Source organism: Pelodiscus sinensis, chromosome 6 (genome assembly GCF_049634645.1).
Source record: "Pelodiscus sinensis isolate JC-2024 chromosome 6, ASM4963464v1, whole genome shotgun sequence".
NCBI classification, from domain to species: Eukaryota; Metazoa; Chordata; order Testudines; family Trionychidae; genus Pelodiscus; species Pelodiscus sinensis.
The window spans coordinates 101,924,575-101,946,921 of record NC_134716.1 but is presented as its reverse complement, the minus strand read 5'-3'; the positions used below and the strand labels follow the sequence as shown (position 1 = coordinate 101,946,921).

Below are 22,347 nucleotides of genomic sequence, written 5' to 3'. Positions count from 1 at the left end.
TCCAAGTTACGAATTACCTCCATTCCTGAGATGTTTGACACTCTGAGGTACTACTGTATTTACAGTTCCTTATTACAATTATCTTACAGTGGAAAATAGAGAATGCAGTTTTGTTTAGGTCTAGTTTCAGGATTTAAGACACTAATGTAATGTTAGAATAATTTGTGTTGCTAAAGTTGCAAGGAAATAACTATTTGCTTTATAAAAAAAATGCCTGTTTAGTAGTTTTAGAAATATTTTAATTCAACTTGGATTTAGTTTCTCCAAAAATAAGCTTTTTACAACATGAGACTCTTAATTTTACTTGACAATGTCCATTTAATCATGCTGTTTACCCATGTTTAAACAAGTTATTGAGCAATAATAATATTTAATGTTAATAAAGTTGGCTAGAATTTTTCAGATTAATTTTTTAACTGAAAATAGATGATGGGCTACTTTAAAACATTTTGAATAATTCATAATTTTTTTTTTGGCAAACTGTTCCTGATAAAATAAAAAAAATGAAACAAACCATTACAATGTCAAAAAGAAGCAATTTTTTCAGGCTACATTCCCCAGAGGATTTAGGCTCAATGATGGAGGTGACATTGTCCTCCCTATGCCATATATTCATTGGAGCAGGGGTGGAACATGGATATCCCCTCTGGTTTTTTTGGGAGGGGGGAGTGAGTTTGTTTGTTTGTTTGTTTGTTTTGCCATTTGTTAAAAAGACCTCCATACAAAATGTTTCTGACTTCAAATTAACTGAAAGTTCTGAGAGAGTGTTTTTTGTTCAACCTGAACTGATATTTTTTCTGAATGTTCAGAATTGCCAAAAGCCCATTCTTTGCACAGCTCTAAATGTTACAATGAGCTGAACTCCCTTGACTTAAATGCAGGAGAAGTGTGGTGAGGAGATGCTACTCACAGCTCTGCTAGAACAGGGGTAGGCAATAATTTTTTAAGGGGGGCTACTTAAGTTTCTGAATTGGTTGCAGACCTCCCCAGAAGGGATGGGGGCTCGGGTGGAAGGCACAGGGCCTTTAAATAGCAGGAGTTGAAAGGGCTTGAGGCTCCCAGGCAATCTGTTAGGTGGCAGGGCTGGGAGCTGTTGCAGGCCAAATGAAAGAGCCAAGTGGGCCAGATCTGACCTGCTGACAACCTCTTGCCAAGGCCAGTGCTAGAACCTGCATTTTTTGAGCTTCAAGTCATACTACAAAGCTCAGGCATTTCTAAGATCTTGGTTTCAAATTTATGTGGATTGTATTAGTTAAATGCTGTATCAAATAAAATGAAGTACATGTATATTCTCAAGTGAAATGTGCTGTACAAATGCATCATATTATGGCTTTAAGCCCTCAGTAACATTTTATATTAAAGGTGAAGGGATGGGTTGACCTTTGCTCTTTACTGCTTTGTAAGAGAGCTGAATACTCTTCCTTATCCTGGCTTCTTACTTGCAGGATGGGCTGCCAGGAACTAGGATTGTGGTAAGGAAGTACCATTTTAACTCTCCACCATGCCAACACCCCTGTGTTATTATATGGACTTAATGCAGGGACATAACCCCTCTCTTCTCAGAGCAACCAAAATAGTTTAATTAGTATACAACTAAGTGTGGACTAGGCCTAGATACTAGGGATGTTAAATTTCGATTAGTTGATAGGACACCTCCACCTTTGAAGTGTAGCAACACTTCAAAAGCTATTGCTACTCTTCAAAGGCGAAAGCGCTATGAGGAGGCCAGGATCAGCAGGGGACTCTCTCGCTGACCCCAGGCTCCGTGTGGTGCTGCTGCTTTGAAATGCGGCGAGAAGCCTGATGCTGGGGCAACTTGCAGCATTTTAAAGCGGCAGTGCCAGACAGAGCCCAGAGTTAGCAGGTGAATCCCCAGCTGATCCCAGGCTCTGCTCAGCGCTGCCGCTTTGAAACGCCGGGCGCCCCAGCTGACCCCGTGCTGCATGTGGTGTTTCCAAGCAGCAACGCTGCATGGCGCCCGGGTTCTGGCCCCAGGTTCCACCTGCTGCTGCCACTTTTAAAGTACCCACTCCTTTCCCCCCCACGCCTTGCTGCCTCTTTCTGATAGAGGCAGTAAGGGGGGTGAGAAGCGACTAGTCGACTCGACTATCCTATAAGCATTTGCTTATCGGGTAGTTGACTAGTTGTTTACATCCCTACTAGATACCACATAAATTTCACCCAGTTCCTATTTTGAGAACTAAAGTCCTTGTGCTGGCACTTTGCATAGGTCTGTATTTCACATTTAGTGCATATTTTTTTAAAAGAGAAAAAGTTACTTATGTTGCTAATAGCTGCTAAAGATTATTCATATGGAAAAAATATAAAGTTAATATTACTACACCAGAATCTCAGAGTTACGAACACCAGAGTTACTAATTGACTTGTCAGTCATGCACAGAGTATAATAAAATGGGTTTTGCACAACACGCCTTGCAAACCAGTTCCTACCACCACCATCTCCTGTTGGATTCTTTTGCCTTGTCCACTGGTGTTCATGTACAGCAGCCTGATGTTTCTGGCTCCAATACCTTTGTTCATGGTGCTGGAATGAAGGATGTATAGTTTTCACAAGTATCTTCCCAAGTACAGTGTGTTCTTCTCTTTTGGGACAAAATGCATGAAATACATAGGGGCTGCGTCTAGACTGGCATGATTTTCCGCAAATGCTTTTAACGGAAAAGTTTTCCGTTAAAAGCATTTGCGGAACAGAGCATCTAGATTGGCGCAAAAGCCTCCGGGGTCAATCTAGATGCACTTTTGTGCAAAAAAATCCCGATCGCCATTTTCGCGATCGGGGCTTTTTTGCGCAAAACAAATCTGAGCTGTCTACACTGGCCCTTTTCGCAAAAGGACTTTTGCTCGAACGGGAGCAGCATAATATTTCCGCAAGAAGCACTGATTTTTTTACACAAGATCGTCAGTGTTCTTGCGGAAATTCAAGCGGCCAGTGTAGATAGCTGGCAAGTTTTTCCGCAAAAGCAACTGCTTTTGCGGAAAAACTTGCCGGTCTAGACGCAGCCACACAGTAACTAAAACAACTTACTAAAATGGAGAGAAAAGTGGAATTATACTGTTTTCTCAGCATCTCTAGAGTTAAACCTTAGCTCAGATACAAAGAAGGTGGACAATTTTATATGTTTAAAGATATCGCTCTTGTTTTACCACCCTGTCAGAGATTCAGCTTCATGCTTTCTCCAAAGAGAGGCAGACTGAGTTCTCTCTCCTCACCTCTTTTTCACGTATGTAGTCCTAGGATTATTGCCATATTATGTGAGGTGTCACTTTGTTTCCATCCCCCATTGGAGTTTCTCTCCACTGAAGCCTTAATTACAGCTTTTTCCAGGGTCTGAGTTTTTTACTAACCAGTGAAGCTGATTGGTTTCTGATGGGCCAGAATGGGTGGAATATTTAAAAAGCAACACCTTGGTCTACTCACTTGATTATAACATCAGGAGAGAGGTCCAGATCCTCCATTATAGACCACACTCAATTAGCTCAGAAGGTTCAAAAAAGGTTTATGGTTTAAGAATTAATTCATTCCTGAATCTATGTTGTAACCATCTGCAGAGAGTATCAGAGGGGTAGCCGTGTTAGTCTGAATCTGCAAAAGCGACGAGGAGTCCTGTGGCACCTTATAGACTAACTGAAGTGTAGGAGCATAAGCTTTCGTGGGCAAAGACCCACTTCGTCAGACATGCATCTGACGAAGTGGGTCTTTGCCCACGAAAGCTTATGCTCCTACACTTCAGTTAGTCTATAAGGTGCCACAGGACTCCTCGTCGCATCTGCAGAGAGTTTCAGAACATGGATTCCCTTCAGATTATTACTAATTTTATTATATACTATCAGATTTACCCAGTGTTGAGTGGGTCCTTCAGGGCAGGGAGCTGGTGATATGGGGGATGCAGGAGTTAGAGCAGAGCCCTGGGAATATCGGGGGGGAGGGGCAGTGCAGGAGGCTGGGAGCAGGGGAAGAGTGAAGGTTGGAGGTAAAGAAGGGGTCAGGGCTGGCAAGTGCCATTTGGCACAAGCCTTTTCTCTCCACCCAGCTCCTTCCCAGCTACCTGGGGCCTTCCCCTCCTCCCCTTTTGGCCCCCCAGCACTGTGGCCAAGGGCTGGGAGAAAGGGGAAGGATTTGGGGCAAGGGGTTACTTATCCAGTGTTCTGGCAGTCAAGATGGTAGAGCCCCAGCCCTGCTGGCTACTCCCTTGGGGTTGCAGCTGCCCCCAGCTCAGCAGGATTGTCCTCCCCTGTGGACTCACTGCCCCCCAGTGGCCACTCTTGGTATTGTCTTTCTATACAGCAGCACCTCCCTTTGCATGTTATGGAAAATAGTCCCTTACTTGGGTCTTTTGGTTGTCTTGGCACAACCGAACCCTGACTTTGCTTTAAGTTAGGAGAAGAGGAAGCTGCTTACCAAATTTGGTGATCATGGATCTTGCCATTTAGGGGGAGTTCTTGAAAAGACTCACAGATAGACACAAACCTCTAATATATAAAGATAGATTTTAAATGATCTTGTGTAAATTATATATTGCAGGAATTATTGTATCAGTAGTTTTGGAACCTTATTATTTAATATTGCACACACTTTACAGGAATAAAGAAAATTCAGCACCACTAGAATCAAATAAAACACAAGATAAAAGTAAACCCAAAAAGAGGAAGATAGCTGAAACCTCCAATGTCATCACAGAAACGTTGCCATCTGCAGAATCAGAGCCTGTTGAAATTGAGGTGGAGATTGCTGAAGGGACAATTGAAGTAGAAGATGACAGCATTGAAGCCCTTGAAGAAGTAGCATCTGCAGAACAGTCTATAAAGTATATACAGACTACGGGTACGTCAGATGAGTCTGCTTTGGCTCTTTTGGCAGATATCACCAGCAAGTACCGTCAAGGGGAGAGAAAATGCCAGATCCAAGAAGAAGGTGACAATGCAGCTGATCCTACATGCAAACAGGTAGAAGGTATTGAAATTGTGGAACTTCAGCTGTCACACGTGAACAATTTATTCCACTGTGAGAAATGTAACCGTTCGTTTAAATTGTTTTACCATTTTAAGGAACACATGAAAACACACTCCACTGAGAGTTACAAATGTGACATATGCAATAAAAGGTACCTACGAGAGAGTGCATTGAAACAGCACCTCACCTGTTACCACCTTGATGAAGGTGGAGCCAGCAAGAAGCAAAGATCTGGCAAAAAAATACATGTATGCCAGTACTGTGATAAACAGTTTGACCATTTTGGACATTTTAAAGAGCACCTTCGGAAACACACAGGTAACATTTTTGTATTTCTAGTATACATCTATTACTTCAGTTTTGTGTTTTCCTATTTTGTGGGCTTGGGGGATGTAAGAGGGGAGTGTGTGCAAGATTTGTTTCAAATATTATATTTCTAATGCTACATAGAATCATGAAACTAAAGAGTACTAGAAATGCTGGGCATCACGTGACAAAATGTGAATAATCCATTTATATAGCAGTGAATATAAATCTTCGGGAATGCAACTTAAAATATTGACTCACAAATTTCACTTAGCCACCTACTGAAAAATAAGCTTTCTAAAGAAATAAATGGAAAGAGTGACAATCATCTGAAAAACAAGTATCTGTTTGAGGAATAAACTTGTGAAAACAAACTTCCAGTTCATCAAAAAGTGATATGAGGTAGAAAATTAATATGAAAAAAATTCCACTAAGCAAACCTGTATCATAAACCAGCAGAAAATTCTTAAATGCCTATTAATATAATATAGTAGTTTGGGTAAGCAAGTTATGTAAATATAGACAGCATACAGTAGAAAATTAACTCTCTTTTTACACTTGGAATGTGATTACTTAACCCAGGGGAGTTACACTGATAAAAAGCCTATGAGATTAAGATCAGAATGTGGCTTTTAGATCACAATGGATCAGTACAGAAGACAGCTTTTTTGCTTTTTAAATTACACTTCTTCATTTTTCGCCTCATACAGAGAGCTGTAAGTGCTTCTATCATGCTGCTTGTGGTCCTGATATGAAGAGTAACATTTTTATTACTAACTGAGCACTATATTAGCCCTCAGAGCATATAATAATTTGTATGGGCCTCGGTCCTTCAAACACTTATGTATATTTGTAACTTTACCCCAGTGGTCTCCAACCTTTTTAACCACAAGATCGCTTTTTCAGTTTAAGTGCAATGTAAAAGCTACCTCAAACCCAAATAACCTTGCCCTGTTTCCTTTCCGCCCCTTCTTTGAGGCTGTGCCCCTGCTCGACCCCTTCTCTAAGGCCTCATCCTGCTCACCTTCCCTCCCACATCCTCACTCACTTTCACTAGGCTGGGGTGCAGGCTCTGTTCTTGGGCCAAGAGGTTTGGAGTGAGTGAGGGGCTCTGGGCTTAGCCCAGGGTGGAGGATTGGGGTCCAGGAGCGGTTTCAGGGTGCAAGCTTTGGCAAGGAGTTTGGGTGCATGAGGACTCACATTTGGGGCAGGAGGTTGGGTGCAGGAGGAAGTTCAGGGCTGGGATGGGTTCAGGAAGCAGGCTGTGGCTGGGGACCATTTAACTGAGATGGCTTCCGGGTGGAGGAGCAGTGGGGTTAAGGCAGGCTTACTCCTGCCCTGGCCCTGCACCGCTCTTGGAAGCAGCTGGCATGTGCAGCAATGGCTCCATGGCACCACGTGCTGCCCCTCATCTACAAGCACTGAGCCCACAGCTTCTACTAGCCACAGTTCCTCATTACTGATCAATGGGAGCTGCAGGAGTGGTGTCTGCAGGCCAGGACAGCATGTGGAGACCCCCTGCTCTGCCTCTCTCAGGGGCTGCAGGGACATGCCAGCCATTCCCAGGAGTAGTAATCATGGATAGTTTAGAACTAAAAGAATTAAATTTAAGTGTAAGAGAAATGAAAATGATGAAATGAACAGGTCAGTCAAAACTAAAAATAAACCACTTTGCTAGCAGTAACAGAAGTAACAACAACAACCTCCACCCCAACACACATATGTGTTGGGTCGGGAGATGAAAGGAAAGGACAGTGTGTGTTCGTGAGAATGACAGACACACACACAGAGTATGAGAGTTACAGAGATTTGCATTGCCAAGCTCCCTCCATCCCCTTCTCTCTACGTAGAGATAGGGCACAGGAGTTAAGGCAGGGAGGTCACCTTGATATCAATCCCCTCCCTCCCTCCCACAGCCTTCACAGCAAGCAGGAGGCTCCCAGGGGGGCAGCTCCAAGGCAGAGGGCAGGAGCAGCAGGGCAGTGGGTGGAGGGGCATCTGAAGTGCCTGCACTTGATAGCTTCCCAGCCAAACCATTCAGTATCACCTGTCAGAGACTCCAAGATCAACCAGTAGATCCCAATCTACTGGTTGGTGACCTCTGCTTTACCCCGTGTCTACACACTAATCTGTTACTCTCAGCTGGAGTACTGTGTCCAGTTCTGGGCGCCACATTTCAAGAAAGATGTGGAGAAATTGGAAAGGGTACAGAGAAGAGCGACAAGAATGATTAAAGGTCTAGAGAACATGACCTATGAAGCCAGGCTTCATGAACTGGGCTTGTTTAGTTTGGAAAAAAGAAGATTAAGGGGGGACATGATAGCGGTTTTCAAATATCTAAAAGGGTGTCACAAGGAGGAAGGTGAAAATTTGTTCCTCTTGGTTTCTGAGGACAGGACAAGGAGTAATGGGCTTAAAGTGCAGCAGGGGAGGTTTAGATTGGACATTAGGAAAAAATTCCTAACTGTCAGGGTGGTCAAATATTGGAATAAATTGCCAAGGGAGGTGGTGGAATCTCCCTCTCTGGAGATATTTAAGAACAGGTTAGATAGACATCTGTCAGGGATGGTGTAGACGGAGTTTGATCCTGCCTTGAGGGCGGGGGGCTGGACTCGATGACCTCTCGAGGTCCCTTCCAGTCCTATTATTCTATGATTCTATGATTCTATGGGCTACTCGTTTGGATAGCAGCACAGATCTTCCAAGGGCACTATTCTAGGTTCTGAACTAAAACATCATTGCATACATATGTGAGATTCCTGGCCACTGAAATAGTGGCCTCACTCCTGTCTATGCACAACTAATGTAGGAAGGTTTAGGGAAAACCTTTTCCATGTCCAGGTAGCATAGAGAGGGCTCCCTTTGCACATATTTTCATCCTCATCCTTTTGCCACCACCCACTGCATAACAGATACTTCAGTGGGCTTTTGTAGGCCCTTCCATAGTGGGATAGATTTCATGTGTTAAGACCAAGTTCTGTGGAAACTGATTATAGGTTTCTCTCTCAGAAAATATTCATGATACCTTTAAGGACAATATTTGGTGAGACTGCAGAAATATCTGGTATGTTGTGGATAGTTGTGGATAAGGTGAGAATACATAAAGTGGAAAATTACTAAAGATAATGAGTGAGCCATTCCCAGTCTGTGCTCAGACCTATTCAGATTCTATTTGACATCATCGGAATGGGTCTGAATAGAGATTGGGAATGATTCTCTCATTACCATAAGTATTTTCCACTTTAAGTATTCTCATTTTATCTATATCACCCTGATTGAATTAGCTCTGATGTAACACTCTCTCATCTCTGTATTTCTGCTATTTTTTTTCTTTCCTTTTGTGCATCTGATAAAGTGAGTTGCCATAAAAAAATTGTTAGTCTTTAAGGTGCCACCAGACTAATTATTGTTTTTAAATTGTCATGGTAATATACCTGACCAGAAAAAAGAATCCACATACTCATCTTCTCTTTTATCCTGATTTGTGATGGTGAAGAAAAAATGATATTTCAGTTGTCCATCATAAATTGCAATGGAATAGACTTGTACTGGGTTAAATTAGAGCAATGTTTCTCAAAGTGGTCCGCATGGCTCCATTGGCTTCATTTCGCTATATGCAGCCAAGAGGAGCTGTGAGAAGCGGCGTTGGCTAGGTGTCTACTTCCCATGGCTCCCTTTGGCTGCCACTGGTGAAACAGAGCCTGTGGCAGCCATGAGGCTCCGTGACTGTGGCGCTAGTAAGTAAACAATCCGGAGCAGCCAGTTAACATGTTTCTCAAAGTGGTTTCGCAGACCACTTTAAGAGACATTGAATTAGAGCAGTGGTTCTCAACCTGTGGTACACGGACCCCTGGGGGTCCATGTTGGTAATGTTGGAGGTCCGTGGAAAGTTTAGGAAAGGAAAAAAAAAGAAAAAAGTAAGGATCAGGCCTACCGCGGGAATGGGACTTTCTGCCAGGCAATTCTCACCCAGGACTCCCTGTTCGTGACTGGCTGCACGCACGCTACTTCCTGCCCTCAGGATGGGATCTTGATACCCCAGGATGCACTGTGTGTCGTCCCACTGCCAGCTTGTGCTGCCATTTACACTCCAGCCTTCTCCTCCTTCCCAGTCCCCACAGTGGGCCTGATCCTTACTTTTCTTTTCCTTTCCTTTTTTTTCTCCCCCAGGGCTCCGTGCCCAGCCAACGGTGGAGTGCTGGTGCAGGAGCTGCCTTTGGCCATGAGAGCCCCCTCACCGTATCCTCCATGAATGGGCAGGGGACAGAGGAGGTGGAAGCTGAGGAAGCAGTGCGGGCCAAGGGATGTGCTGGCCACCGCTTCCCACCTCTCCCCTTGGGGAGGTCTGTAAAATTTTAACAGATTGAAAAGGTTGGGAACCACTGAATTAGAGCAATGTATTTATGTATAACATGGCTGAATCAGTATGCTTCAAATAAGAAGAGTAGTTATTTATTTGGATCAAAAAATGTAGCTTTTGTAACTTATTTTGCTTGCTCTGAGGACTTGTAAGTCATCTGCAAATGGAACTTTCATTGATCCCAAAAATTTCTCTTTTGGGAAATGGGTTGTATTCAAGGTGGTGGAGAGGGCTAATGATACTGTAACAAAGATTAGACTTTATGAAGTACAATAATCAGTTTCTGTTTCTACTTCAGTAGTGAATCTGTATTGTAATCATAGTTCACCAGGCAAACTCTGTCAAACTTGGGTAAGATTGTCCATATGGGGAAAACTGACCATTTGTGATAACTTCAATTAATATTCCTAAAAACTCTACTTTATAAATAGTGTCAGGTATATTTGTGAGAAATCCAAAATAAGTGGATTCACCAACAACTTTCCACTAATTTAAATATGTGTGAAGTAACTTACTGGATACAAAATACAAAAGAATGCATATTTAATCTTAAACAAAAAGTGAATGTATTTAGCTACTTGCTTGGGGCAGTTCATCCTGGCAATGGACAAAGATCAAGTGTTGTCTCAAATCAATCAGCTGCCATTCAATTAAAACTGATTTGCTGAAACCCAGTCTGGATATGATTGAAGTATGCTTGTATGTTGGGTGAAACAATAGAAAGAAATGTCCTATTTAAGGAAGTTTGGCCACTCTTTTGTTACTGAGGTGTCCTGTGGACTTCTTGTCTGCGCTGTGAGTTCCTAGTAGGAATGAACAAGAGCACTGGTCTAGTTTCACTTGACAAGCAGCTTGCAAACTATTTGGGGGGTGAGGCGGCATTAGACTTTGCCACAGTCATCCATGATGTTCTTTTGAGATGGTTACTGCTGTATGCTGTACATAAGAATGTACTTGAACACTGATAAAGAAATTCAGCGATAATAGAACAAGACGGCCCACTTACTGAGCAGTGGTTTGTTTTGGGCACATGTGTAAATGAGTCTAGGTTTCAGATTGGATTACACATGAACTTTAAAGTGTATGTCTGGCCTGATTTTATTTGGGTCTTGGTTTCCACTCTGGAACGTACTCTCCTTTCCCACGTTCCCTCTTGACATTGTTTCTGCTAAGCACAGTATTGTAACCTGCGAGGCTGGTGAAACTTGGCTGCCAGGGAACCGAGGGAAACACAGGGCCCCAGATGCAATGTTGGCATGAGGCATAGGAACAGATGATCTCTGATCTGCAACAGATACCCTACATATCACTCCTTGGGCCAAAGGTGAATAGTGATCAAATTATTGAGGCCAATTCCTTGCTTCTCTGGGGTTTCCAGTCCCCCTGTATAAGAGAATATTTAGGCTAAAGATAATGTGTCCAACTCTTTGGATCCATTGCCATGCTTGTCTGAATGTTAGAGATGCTGGAATTTGAATTGTACAGGCAGTCCCCGAGTTACGCGGATCCGACTTATGTCGGATCCGCAGTTACGAACGGGGCCGTTCCTCTCCCTGGTCTCCAGCAGACCAGGGAGAGGAAGCAAAGCGGCGGAACACGTGGGCAGCGGACAGGGCTGTCCGCTGCCCATGCGCTCCGAGGCTTGGCTCTGCTTTGCCCCCCCCCCCCCCCGTCCCCCTGGTCTGTAGACCAGGGGGACGGGGGGGGCAAAGCAGAGCCAAGCCGCGGAGCGCCCGGCCAGCTGACAGCCCAGACGCGTCTGGGCTGTCAGCTGAACGCGCGCTCCGCGGCTTGGCTCTGCTTTGCTCTGCTTTGCCCCCGTCCCCATGGTCTGCAGACCAGGGGGACGGGGGAGCAAAGCAGAGCAAAGCCACGGAGCCCGAGGGCAGCAGGACAGCCACGGCGCGTCTGGGCTGTCCCGCTGCCCCCGTGCTCCATGGCTTTGCTCCGGACACCTGTGGTACAGCAGCTGGGGCGCTGCCAGTTGGTCCCGTAGCGCCGCTCTGGGCGCTACTGGACCAACCGGGCAGCACCCCAGCTGCTCTGCCCCAGGCGTCCCCAAGTCAGCCGCTGCTGAAACTGACCAGTGGCTGACTACAGGAAGCCCCTGCCCCGGGCTTCCTGGAATCAGCCGCTGATCAGTTTCAGCAGCGGCTGACTTGGGGATGCCTGGGGTTCTTAAGTTGAATCTGTATGTAAGTCAGAACTGGCGTCCAGATTCAGCCGCTGTTGAAACTGATCAGTTTCAGCAGCGGCTGAATCTGGACGCCAGTTCCGACTTACATACAGATTCAACTTAAGAACAAACCTACAGTCCCTATCTTGTACGTAACCCGGGGACTGCCTGTATGTTAATGGTGAATAGTTTCCAGCTCTGGTCATTTGAAGAAGTGGGCTGTGCCCATGAAAGCTCATGATACCATCTACATGTTTTGTAAATCTATAAAGTACTAGCAGACCATTTGTTGTTTTTTAAGTTTGTCCTGTACGGACTAACTTGGCTAACCCCTGAAGCTTAGATTCCAACAGTTCATTTTAATTTTCTATGAGCATTAAGATTTTATTATTTTTAGGTATTTGTACTTAATGTTCTTTGTATTAATAATATTTTACTATGGTTTTCAATCCCATTTTCAAAAGTGATTTAGGTGCTCACTGGGGCTTGTGCTCCCAAATCACTTTAAGTGCTTTTGAATATTTTGCCAAACAATTGATAGTTATTTTAATTTCATTTCCAGCAAGAGTAACTGCAAATGCTATTGTATATTTCTCTTTGGAATTTTACTGAACACTGTGCTTCAATTATCAAATTATAGGAATGTAGGGCTGCAAGGGATCTTGACAGGATAGCTAGTTCAGGGATTATCTCGACAAAATTTTTGGTGGCCTCAGAGTATGGCTACCAACTTCTGTGGGTGGCCTCTTTGACAGTTTTTCCTAAAATACTTGTTTGTTTGTTTGTTTGTTCTAAAATTAAGTCCAAATTATTGTAATTTATTTATGTAGGAGTTTTTTGCAGACTCAATTACAATAATGTACAATTTACTCTATTTTTTTTTTCTTCTGGATCTAAACAGAATAGAAACACACATAAGGAGCTTTGTCTTTTTTGTTGTTGTTTTTATTGCTTTTTTGGTTGCTTATTATTTTTAGACTTGCTAGCTAGTAAGTCTCCTATTTTGAAAAGTATGTTTATAGCAATTTTCACAGCCTCCCAGCAAGCTACTAAGTCTGTGGTAAAAAGTGATATTAACAACATACAAATATAACGTTTCACAGCAGACTTACTCAGCCTCTTCAACCCTGGTGAAAAATTAAGCCCCGGATGGGAGGTGGGTAGGGAGGCATCAGGGGCTGTGCAGGAATGGATGAGGGAGACAGGGAAACCAGAAGCTGCTGGGACAATGAGGAGGTGAGCTCAGGGCAAGCACCTGCTGCCATGGGGCTGGAGTTTGGGGCTAAGCCCGAGACCAGAGGCCAAGCCTGGGGGCTGAACCTGAAGCCCCATGCCAACGTCCCCAGCCTGAAGCCCTATGACTAGATACCAGAGTTGACCCCAAAGCCCTGTGGCTGGATGCCAAGGCCAGGGCAAGCTTAAATCTCTGTACCCAGGGGACAGAACCTGCCTACCAGATGGCTGAAGTCTGGGGACAGCGAAGGCAGTGAGAGAGCCAGTGAGATGGAGGAGGGTTTGGAGCCCACAATTACCTCATTGGGAAATGGAGCCTGGGGCCCACAGCAGTGCCCAAGACCCCTGGCTGGAACCCAAAGCTGTGTGTCTACAACCTGCAGCCTTCCTGGTGCTCACCACCGCAAGGATGAAGCCAGACTCCACTGCTCCCAGGAAAGTGGGGGACTCACCTGCTGCCTGCTCCTCCAGAGTTTGTGTCTTCAGAGTTGGGCAGGGCCCAGCCTCTGTTGGCAAACCTGGGGAGGGGCCACTGCTTCTCTGCCCCCTTCAATCACCATGCACAAGGCCACAAAAAATACCCTGCAATGCAATGACTATATTTGAGAACACTGATCTAGTTCATCCTCCAGCACTGAGGCAGCACCAAGTAAACCTAAACCATTCCTGACAGGTGTTTGCCTAACCTGTTCTTAAAAAACTTCCAAGGACAAAATTCCAAAACCTCTCTTGGAGGCCTATTCCAGAATTAAATTATTCTTGCAGTTAGAATTTTTTTTTTTTACTAAGATCTAATCTACATCTCCCTTGCTGCAGATAAAGCCCGTTACTTCTCCATATCCTCTAAAGATAACAAGAGCAATTAATCACTGTCTTCTATATCAGTGACCAGTCCATGGACCAGCATTGGTCCCTCAGATTTCCCTGACACCATTTAGGAAGGTAGCAGGACAATCTTCCATATCAAAAAGATTGAGAAAACTGATATAGAGGACTGTGATCAATTTTATCACAGTGATCAATTGCATAACAGCTGTCAGCTTATTTGAAGACTGTTACGAGTTCTCAATCTTCTTTTCTCAAGTCTCAACATGCTTGTTTGTTTTAACTTTTCTTTTCTAAAACAGTTTTAATTTTTGTTGCTCTACTCTGGGTTCTCTCCAATTTGTCCACATCTTTCCTAAAGGGTGGTACCCAGAACTGGATACATTACTCCAGATGAGACCTCACCAGTGCTGAGTAAAGTGGAACAATTACTTGCCATTTCTTAGGTATGACTCTCCTATTAACACACCCCAGAATGATTTTAGTCTTTTTTCACAACTGCATCGCATTGTTGGCTCATTCAGTTTGTATGCCACCATAATCCCCAGGTCCTTCTTAGCTATAGTGTTGCTAATGAATTATTCCCTAATTTGTGTTTGTGCATTTGATTTTTCCTTCCAAGTGCAGTAGTTCGCACTCCTCTTTATTGAATTTCATTGTGTTGATTTCATGCCAATTCGCTCTTTGTCAGAGTCATTTTGAATTCTAATCCTGAACCAAAGTGCTAGCAACCTCTCTTAGCTTGGTGTCATCTGCAGATGTACTCTCCACATAAGAACATAAGAACATAACATCATTATCCAAGTCATGAATGAAACTATTGAATATTATCAGCCTCTGGATAAGATTCCTACAGCACCCCAGTGGATACATCTTTCTAGTTTGATGATGAACTATTGAAAACTAGACTTTGTCAGAGAGTTTCATGCAATTATCTATTGAGTTTCAGAAAATACCTTCTGATTTTAATTTTAATGTTTTCTGCTTTTTAACTTTATTGCATGCATATAATTTCACTTCTGTATGATGAGAGAGACAAATAGGAGATCCTGATTTGTACCTTCTTTGAGGCTGATGTTCATTTATATATTCAATCCTAGCTTCTCTAATTTTTTTATCCTTTCCATGCTAAATAACAGCCATCTTTTCAATCTCTCCTGCTGTGCAAGTCTCTAATCATGTTTTTATTCACTGCTTTTCACTGGATTGTTTCTGCTTCATCTGGTTGGAAATGAGCTGACCAAACCATCTGCAGCATTGAAGGTTAGGATGACCCATTGTGGGATATGTTGCTGCTGTTGTCACACAGACACACACACTCTCTCTCTCACTCACACTCTCTCTCTCTCTTTGCTGCCTTCTCAGTGTGTCTTATTTTCTGATTATGGCTGCATATTGAGAGATGTCAATAAATTGCCTATGACATCATCTAGATCTCCTTCTGGGAAGTTTCAATCAATTTTTTAGGAGGATCCATACCGACTTCATATAACTCTAAAACAAAAAACAGTCTTCATAATTTGTGGTACATGATGAATATGCCTATGTATTAAACTGGATATGAGTGAGTAATGCAGAACTCTGTATGGTTATTAGTTCCAGCTTATATTTCATTTCAGCAAATCAAGATAATACTTGAATATAACCTTATAAAAAATGAGTGTTTCCATTTCAAATGTAATTATTAGTTATGTCAAATTCATAGTAATTCCAAGCTGTGGAAAAATGAACAAACTCAGCCATTGTTTTCTTTGCCCTTTTGGTTTATATAAAAAAAAGTATTAGATGAAGTGGCTGTTTCTATTAGAACAATCCCAGTGAACATCTCTTACATCTTTAAAAGCTTATATCCAAATCTTTAAATTATATTTACCAAGTTACTACAAATTAATTATTTAATTTTTATTTAAATTATTTTTACCCCACTTCTCTATTTAAAATTTATATAATTGCAAAAAGTCCAACTCCAGTAAAACTGATTTTTTTTCTATGTCTATAAATTCTTATCTGTCTTAACAGGTGAAAAACCATTTGAATGTCCAAATTGCCATGAACGTTTTGCTAGAAATAGCACGCTCAAATGTCATTTGACAGCCTGTCAATCTGGTGCTGGAGCTAAAAAAGGAAGAAAGAAGCTGTATGAATGTCAGGTATGTAATTAAAGCAACAGGAGGGGAGAGTTTCGGGCAGGGGAGGGGAAACTGAAACTGTTGGATACGAAGTAATTTTATTTTTTAAATTACTAAAATTGCGTAGTTTAGAGAAGTAAGAAATGAAGTAAGGTGAGCTCTCAATAATTGTTTCTCTTGCTGCCAGCACCAGAGAGTGGCTTCCACTGTTTAGTCACAGTATTCTTTTGCATAACTTAGTAGACACCATTATTAAGACCATTCAAGCCATCATAGTTTTTAATCATGGCTATTTTATTATAAACAAAGAGTGAGGAAACCTTAAATAACTCAAATTGAGTGAACATGAATGATAAAGTGGTTACTTCCATTACAATGACTACTTTATGTCTATTTAGAGAGACCTTTTAACAGAGATTATGTCCTTGAGAGTGAACCACTTCTGGGAGGTGCCTTTGGTATGTTGTTTCTTAGACCCAAGTATGTTGTTTCTTAGAACTACAGGAAACCCCCCGCCTTATGACAGCCCAAGTTGTGACCCACTGCACTTACGACCATTTTCATAAGTCCGGAAGTGATGTAAAACCCCCAACTTACCCCGACAGCGCTCAGCGCCTATTGTAAATGCAAGTTCGAGTTATGATGCCCTTGACTTGCAACGCTTCCCCAGGACCCGATTGTGTTGGAAGTTGGGGCCCCCATCTATTAATTCGCTGTCTTTAAATAGGCAAAAAAATATTTCAGGGCAGGTGTCCTTTTTATTATTAATAAATAATTAACCAGTTTACAGTTAGCAAAGTAAGCAATACTAACTACTTTCTATGAAATTATAAAAAGTATATACATCAGTTACTTAGAATAAGCCATTTAAGGAGTTGTGTTAAAACAAGCCACTTATGAATATTAAAAATCCAAAATGCAATTGAATCCCACTGTTTTGTCTCCTATTCAGGAACACACAGTATAACCACTCGAGTAGTGAGGAACTGCTAGTATTTAAGTGACAATAGCATTTCAGTATTCCAACAAAAGCATCACAAAAATGTTAAATTAAATCCTTTGACAGTGTCTTAGTTAAATTCCTCTCACCAATCCAAGACTTGGGGAGATTTTCCTTGGGTTGGTTACATCTTGAATCTTCTCTGTTTTTCTTGTCTGTACATGGCAATTTGCTTGTGGAATACTGTGCTGTTCTTGATTAGGGAGACCAAGGGTGCGTGTGACTAACGGCTGCTCACTTTCTAGTGTTTGGAGTACTCTGGAATGCTTGTCTTCCTATTTCAACAAAATGGTAGTAAACTCCTATTTGAGTTGTTTTAGATACAAGGTTGGTTGGCTGTCACCTTTTGATTTGCTTGATGCCGTCAGCAATGGCTTAGATTACATCTTTAGCTCCTAAAGATGCTGCGTTTATTTAAGTGCAGTTGTTCTTGCGATAGAAAAGACCTTTTTTTCGTTTACTCTTAACCCTTTCTTTTCATTCAGTCCATTTTTGCAGAGATTTTTTTTAAGAGTTAGCTAGGAAATGAAAGTCTGTTTTCAACATTTCTAAACACTCTGGTCTTTGTATACAAGTTTTTAGTTCTCAAAACAGGCTTTTAAAATTACATATATTTTTAGACTATCTTGAGCTTAAATGCTGACCTACAGTTTTTTGAATGATTATTTTCTCTTTCCGCACTTGGTTTGCTTGTGCACTGCCATAAATTAATTCCCTAATATAAAAATCTATAATTAAACGGTTTCTTATATTACCAATTAATTTAGCATCAAATGACTTTCCTATATTTCTATATAAAACATGTTACTATTCATATAACAATGTCAGGCAGTTACTGGATGAAAATTTCATTTAGATACAGAAATTTAAAATATATAGAAAGATACTTAAGTCATCTTAAGAATAGGGATGTAAGCAACTAGTCAACTATCCAATAAGCAAAACTTATTGGACAGTCAACTAGTCTCTTCCCTTTCCCCCTTCCCCCCGTATTTGCTGCCTCTATCACAAAGAGGCAGCAAGGGAGGGAAGAGGAAGGGGTGCTGGGGGAAGCCATTTTAAAAGCTGGTTCCCTCCAGCTCTGTGGGTCAGGACAAGGGTGCAGTGGTGGTGCTTCCTCTCGACTCTTGTGCATTTCAAAGACTGAAATGCCATGTGGAGCCTAGGATCAGCAGGGGACTCCCTGCTGGGGCTCTTGTATATTTCAAAGGTGGAAATATCGACTAATCGAATAGTCAATGGAAATTCCATTGACTATTCAATTAGTTAATCGATATTTAACACCCCTAATTAAGAAACAGCAAAGGTTTTCATTGTTAACTTTATAACCTAGCTTTATGGTTCTTATAGTGCACCCTACACAATTAGGTTTCTTCCTAAAAGTGTGTTTGAGGTTTATCTGCTTGATGTTTGTTTGTCCTTGAGAAGTAGAAGTAGAAACCTTCTGGAATTTCCTTGATTAGGTTTAAAATTTTGTAACATGCCTAGCTAAATGTATATATTTGCTGTATTCACGAACATCCTGGCTATAAAGTTCTAGTAGCTACAGCTTATTTTTCAGTAAATGTGCAAATCAACTTTGTAACAACTTAATAAAAGTAAGGCATTGTTTTATTAACATTTTTAAGGGAGTTCTTTCCTCCTTTCTACCCCCCTGTCATGATATTCAAACAAGAAGTGTCTGGATCCATAAGTGTCATTTTAAAAAAAGAGTATTAATATGTAGTTTCATAAACGTTTTATTACTCATCTCAATTCTTGAGAGGTAGACTATAAGCATTATCCTTTTGCTGAAGAGGAGACAGAGCGATCAAGCCCCTGATACTATGAATGTTAAAATACATTTAATTTTGTAAATGTGTAACTGCTGTAAATTTCACCAGTTACATGTTTACATGCTGGGGAGCAGGCGGGAGCCAGTGTGCGTTTACGTGCGGAGGGTGGGGGGAGGTAGGTGGCTCCACAGAAGCCAGTGCTGTGGAGGAGGGCAGCTTTTAAGCCTGCTCCCTGTGAGCACCAGCTCCCATCTGCCCTGCCTCTTGTCACTGTTTCTGATACAGAGGCAGCAGGAGGGGCTGCGTGTAACTGTTAGGAGTAACTGATGAGCTGAGGCTCATCAGCTAATGTAAACAGCTACACTTTCACATCCCTACCTGATACATCAAACAAAGCCCTGTGCACTTAACCACACACCTCACTAAGTACTTGTAGAGTCCTGTTGAACTCATTACATATTACTGAACATTTGTTGCTGTCCTTTGTTTTGCTGCTGTCCTCTTGAAGCGCACAGTTTATTGATTCATTGCTTGCTAAGTCTTATGTTATATGTGTAATATAGGTAAAAATGCCATAAATACTCAAAGGTCTTAGCTGATATTACTTACGAAAAACATTATAAAGCACTCACAAATTAGGATATGCCAGAATCAAGGTTGCTTATGCTTTCTTAATTGGCTCCATATGAATATGCATTATGATAGGGCTACTCAACGCATGGCCCATTTGTTTGCGGTAGGAGCCAAAAAACAAAAAGTAGTCAATATAATGGTCTTCTGTTGAGATGAGTTTTAGTAATTAAATTCCTGGACTTTCATTGCTCATTAAAAGTACTGTTATATAGGTGGAAATCGGGTAAATATTGCATTTTATTAATATCTGCAGAACTGACTTAAATGGGGCCTATGTGTTGTATGTTGTCTTGCCTTAATCTTTGTATTCATACTCCTCAGTGTGAAAGAAGCTATTTGCATATATGTGCATGTATATGCAACCACACCTAAGTTGCAGCCCTCGGCATGTGCTAGGAGTATCATTGTGGCCCCTGGGTAGCCCTGCATTATGATCTTGAACTGCATGATCACATAATTTTCCCACAAGACCTCTGCCTCATTCAGTGCATAAAATGATTGTTGCTTACTTAATGAGCAGCTATTCATTATTTAGGCTTAGTATCAGTGTGTGATCCTCAGCCTTATTTACTGCATATTGTTCAAACAAGCCCTGCTTTGAATATGGAATTAATACATTTCTTTACAGGATTCTTGATGATATTCACTACAATAGCTGAGATTTTTATGTTCATGAAGCAATCTTACAACACTCTTGAGAGGTGAGAGAGGTTGTACTATCCCTATTTTACAGCTCAGGCAAAGAAATAAAGGCCAAAACTATCATATCAACTATTTTTGGATGCCCAATCTGAAGCTACTAGGATCTTGCTTTTCACAGTGTTTAATATTGTACACCTGTTCAAAGCTGACCTCCCATTGATTTCAGTTGGAGCACCATGTGCTCAGCATTTCTGCAGTCCGACTTCAGGATATGACGCTGGATTCCCAGAAAAGGAGGGATATAGTGACCACCTGTGAATAGTCTGATTTAAGTGATTTGCCCAGCTTTGCATAGAAACTCAGTGGTATACTCAGAGATCGGGTTCAGTTCACAAACGCAACATTAAGCTGCCATACCCATAATACCATCTTTTCTTTTACTGCCTTATTTACTGTAAACCTTCCAAATTCTGTAACAAATAAGCTAGATAAGTTTTACACATAACATTATCTTACACTATACACATCTCCAGAACTAGTCCATCCTTTGCACTAAATGAGGTTGGGGGTCCTGTTGTAAACATAGTACAGTAAAACTCCGATAGTTCGGTATCCAGTTGTTTGGCACTCCGGATACTTTGGCATCAAAATGCCAAGTGCTCCTGACCAGCTGATTAAAAAGCCTGCTGCTCAGCACACATGCTGGCTGTAACCAGAGGGATCATAAGGTTGGGGGGGAAGTGGGATCATGTTACAGTATGGAGAAGAGAGTTTTGCTTCAGCAAAGGGGTCGGGGGAAGAGAGGGGGAGGAGGATCAGGTTACAGCAGGGAGGAGACATGAAAAGGAAAGGGGAGGAGAGAGATTGTGTCCCAACCAGCTGTTAAGCCGTGTAGCTGTAGCGGGACCTCCCAATTCTCCGGCAAATCTGATAATCTGGCACCACCTAGGTCCAAAAGGTGCCGGATTATCGGAAGTCTACTGTATGTGGAAATTAAAGACTGTGTCATAATACATTTGAACAGAGGAGCTGAATTAAACGTAAGCCTTAATTCTGGCATTTCCTAACTTTTGATTATGTGGGGTTTTTTGATAGTCACTTGACCACTCTTTGGTTTTTGTTGTGAAATGTAGTCGAGACCAAATAACCAATATCATTCAGGTTTATTGCTAGTAGCCAATAGGAATGCAGTACAGGAAAAGGTTTTGATGCACTACTAGTCTCCAGAAAGCTGCCTTGGGCAGCATTGTTATATTTATCTTGCACAGAAAGTGTGCTCCCTAAAGCTTCCTTTTTATACCCTGCATGGTTACAAGTAACCAGTTACTGTGTACATCCTCTACGACGAGATTTAACCAGTCAACTTTCAGCCACATTTTTTCTGATGCTGGGATGTACCCCTTAATTCTTTATTCTGAACATATGCATTCCAAGTATTAAAGGGCATGATGGCACCTTCTAGGTTTGTACTAGGATAGAACAATCATATGTCTTGTCCTCCTCCTTCTTTCCACTAGTGGCCCAAGAATAACTGCCTACCTGTTGCTGTGATAAAATAATTGTATGCCCTCTTCCTGGCAACTTTCCTATATATTTAAGCCAAAGTTTACTTCAGCTAATGCAAGGTGTTATGGGAAAATTGAGGCTATATAATTGCTACAAAATCTGTGCTTAATGTTGTTTATGCTTAATGTATGTGTTTTTGTATACTATGATATACATATGTATGTTAACCACCATATATTGGTCAATACTTTGCAGTGTTCTTTTATTGTAGTTTTTGTGTATAAGACTAGGCTTATAGGTTAATCTTGTGGACTACATGTATTCTCTTCCTCCTCCTCCTCTCCCTCTCCCTCTATATCAGAGGCAGTGAGGTGAAGAGCAGGAGTCAGTTCCCCCCTGCACAAGTGCCGCCTCCTCCTACCCCCGGTGCAGGGGAGGCAGAGGAGGCTGCTGCAAAGCAGCCTCTGTCTGGTAGCAGCCCCTGTCTTTGGGGGGTACAAGCTCCGTGGAGACAGAGGGTGCTCCACCTGCCAGGAACCAGCCTCTGTCCATGGCAGGCCTAGGCTTTCCGCAGACAGAGGCTGCTCTGTGGGAGGTGGAGCAGCCTCTGGCCCCGGGGAGCTTGGACCCTCTGTGGACAGGGACTGCTACCAGACGGGACTCCATTTTTGAAGGTGGAGAGGGATTCAGTGTAAGAATTGCACATTTTTGTCAAATTGAGGAACATTTAAAAACACCTCAATTCATCCATGTCAATGTAGTCTGCAACTTTATGTATATGTGTAAGGCC

The 22,347-nt window shown here is 42.1% G+C and overlaps 1 protein-coding gene across 7 annotated transcripts in view; it reads left to right on the top strand.

Annotated features, from left to right (window-relative positions):
* Positions 1-22,347, top strand: part of ZNF131 (zinc finger protein 131) — a 61,427-nt gene that overhangs the window by 36,606 nt on the left and 2,474 nt on the right. For 3 of the 7 annotated variants that reach the window (XM_075932491.1, XM_075932486.1, XM_075932488.1), the window contains exons 6-8: positions 1,446-1,472; positions 4,602-5,290; positions 15,892-16,022. In XM_075932491.1, the coding sequence (XP_075788606.1) occupies positions 1,446-1,472; positions 4,602-5,290; positions 15,892-16,022 (847 nt within the window). Of the gene's footprint in view, positions 1-1,445; positions 1,473-4,601; positions 5,291-15,891; positions 16,023-22,347 lie in introns of those variants that run through there. The other 4 variants (XM_075932487.1, XM_075932492.1, XM_025179679.2 and 1 more) reach the window with 4 other exon arrangements.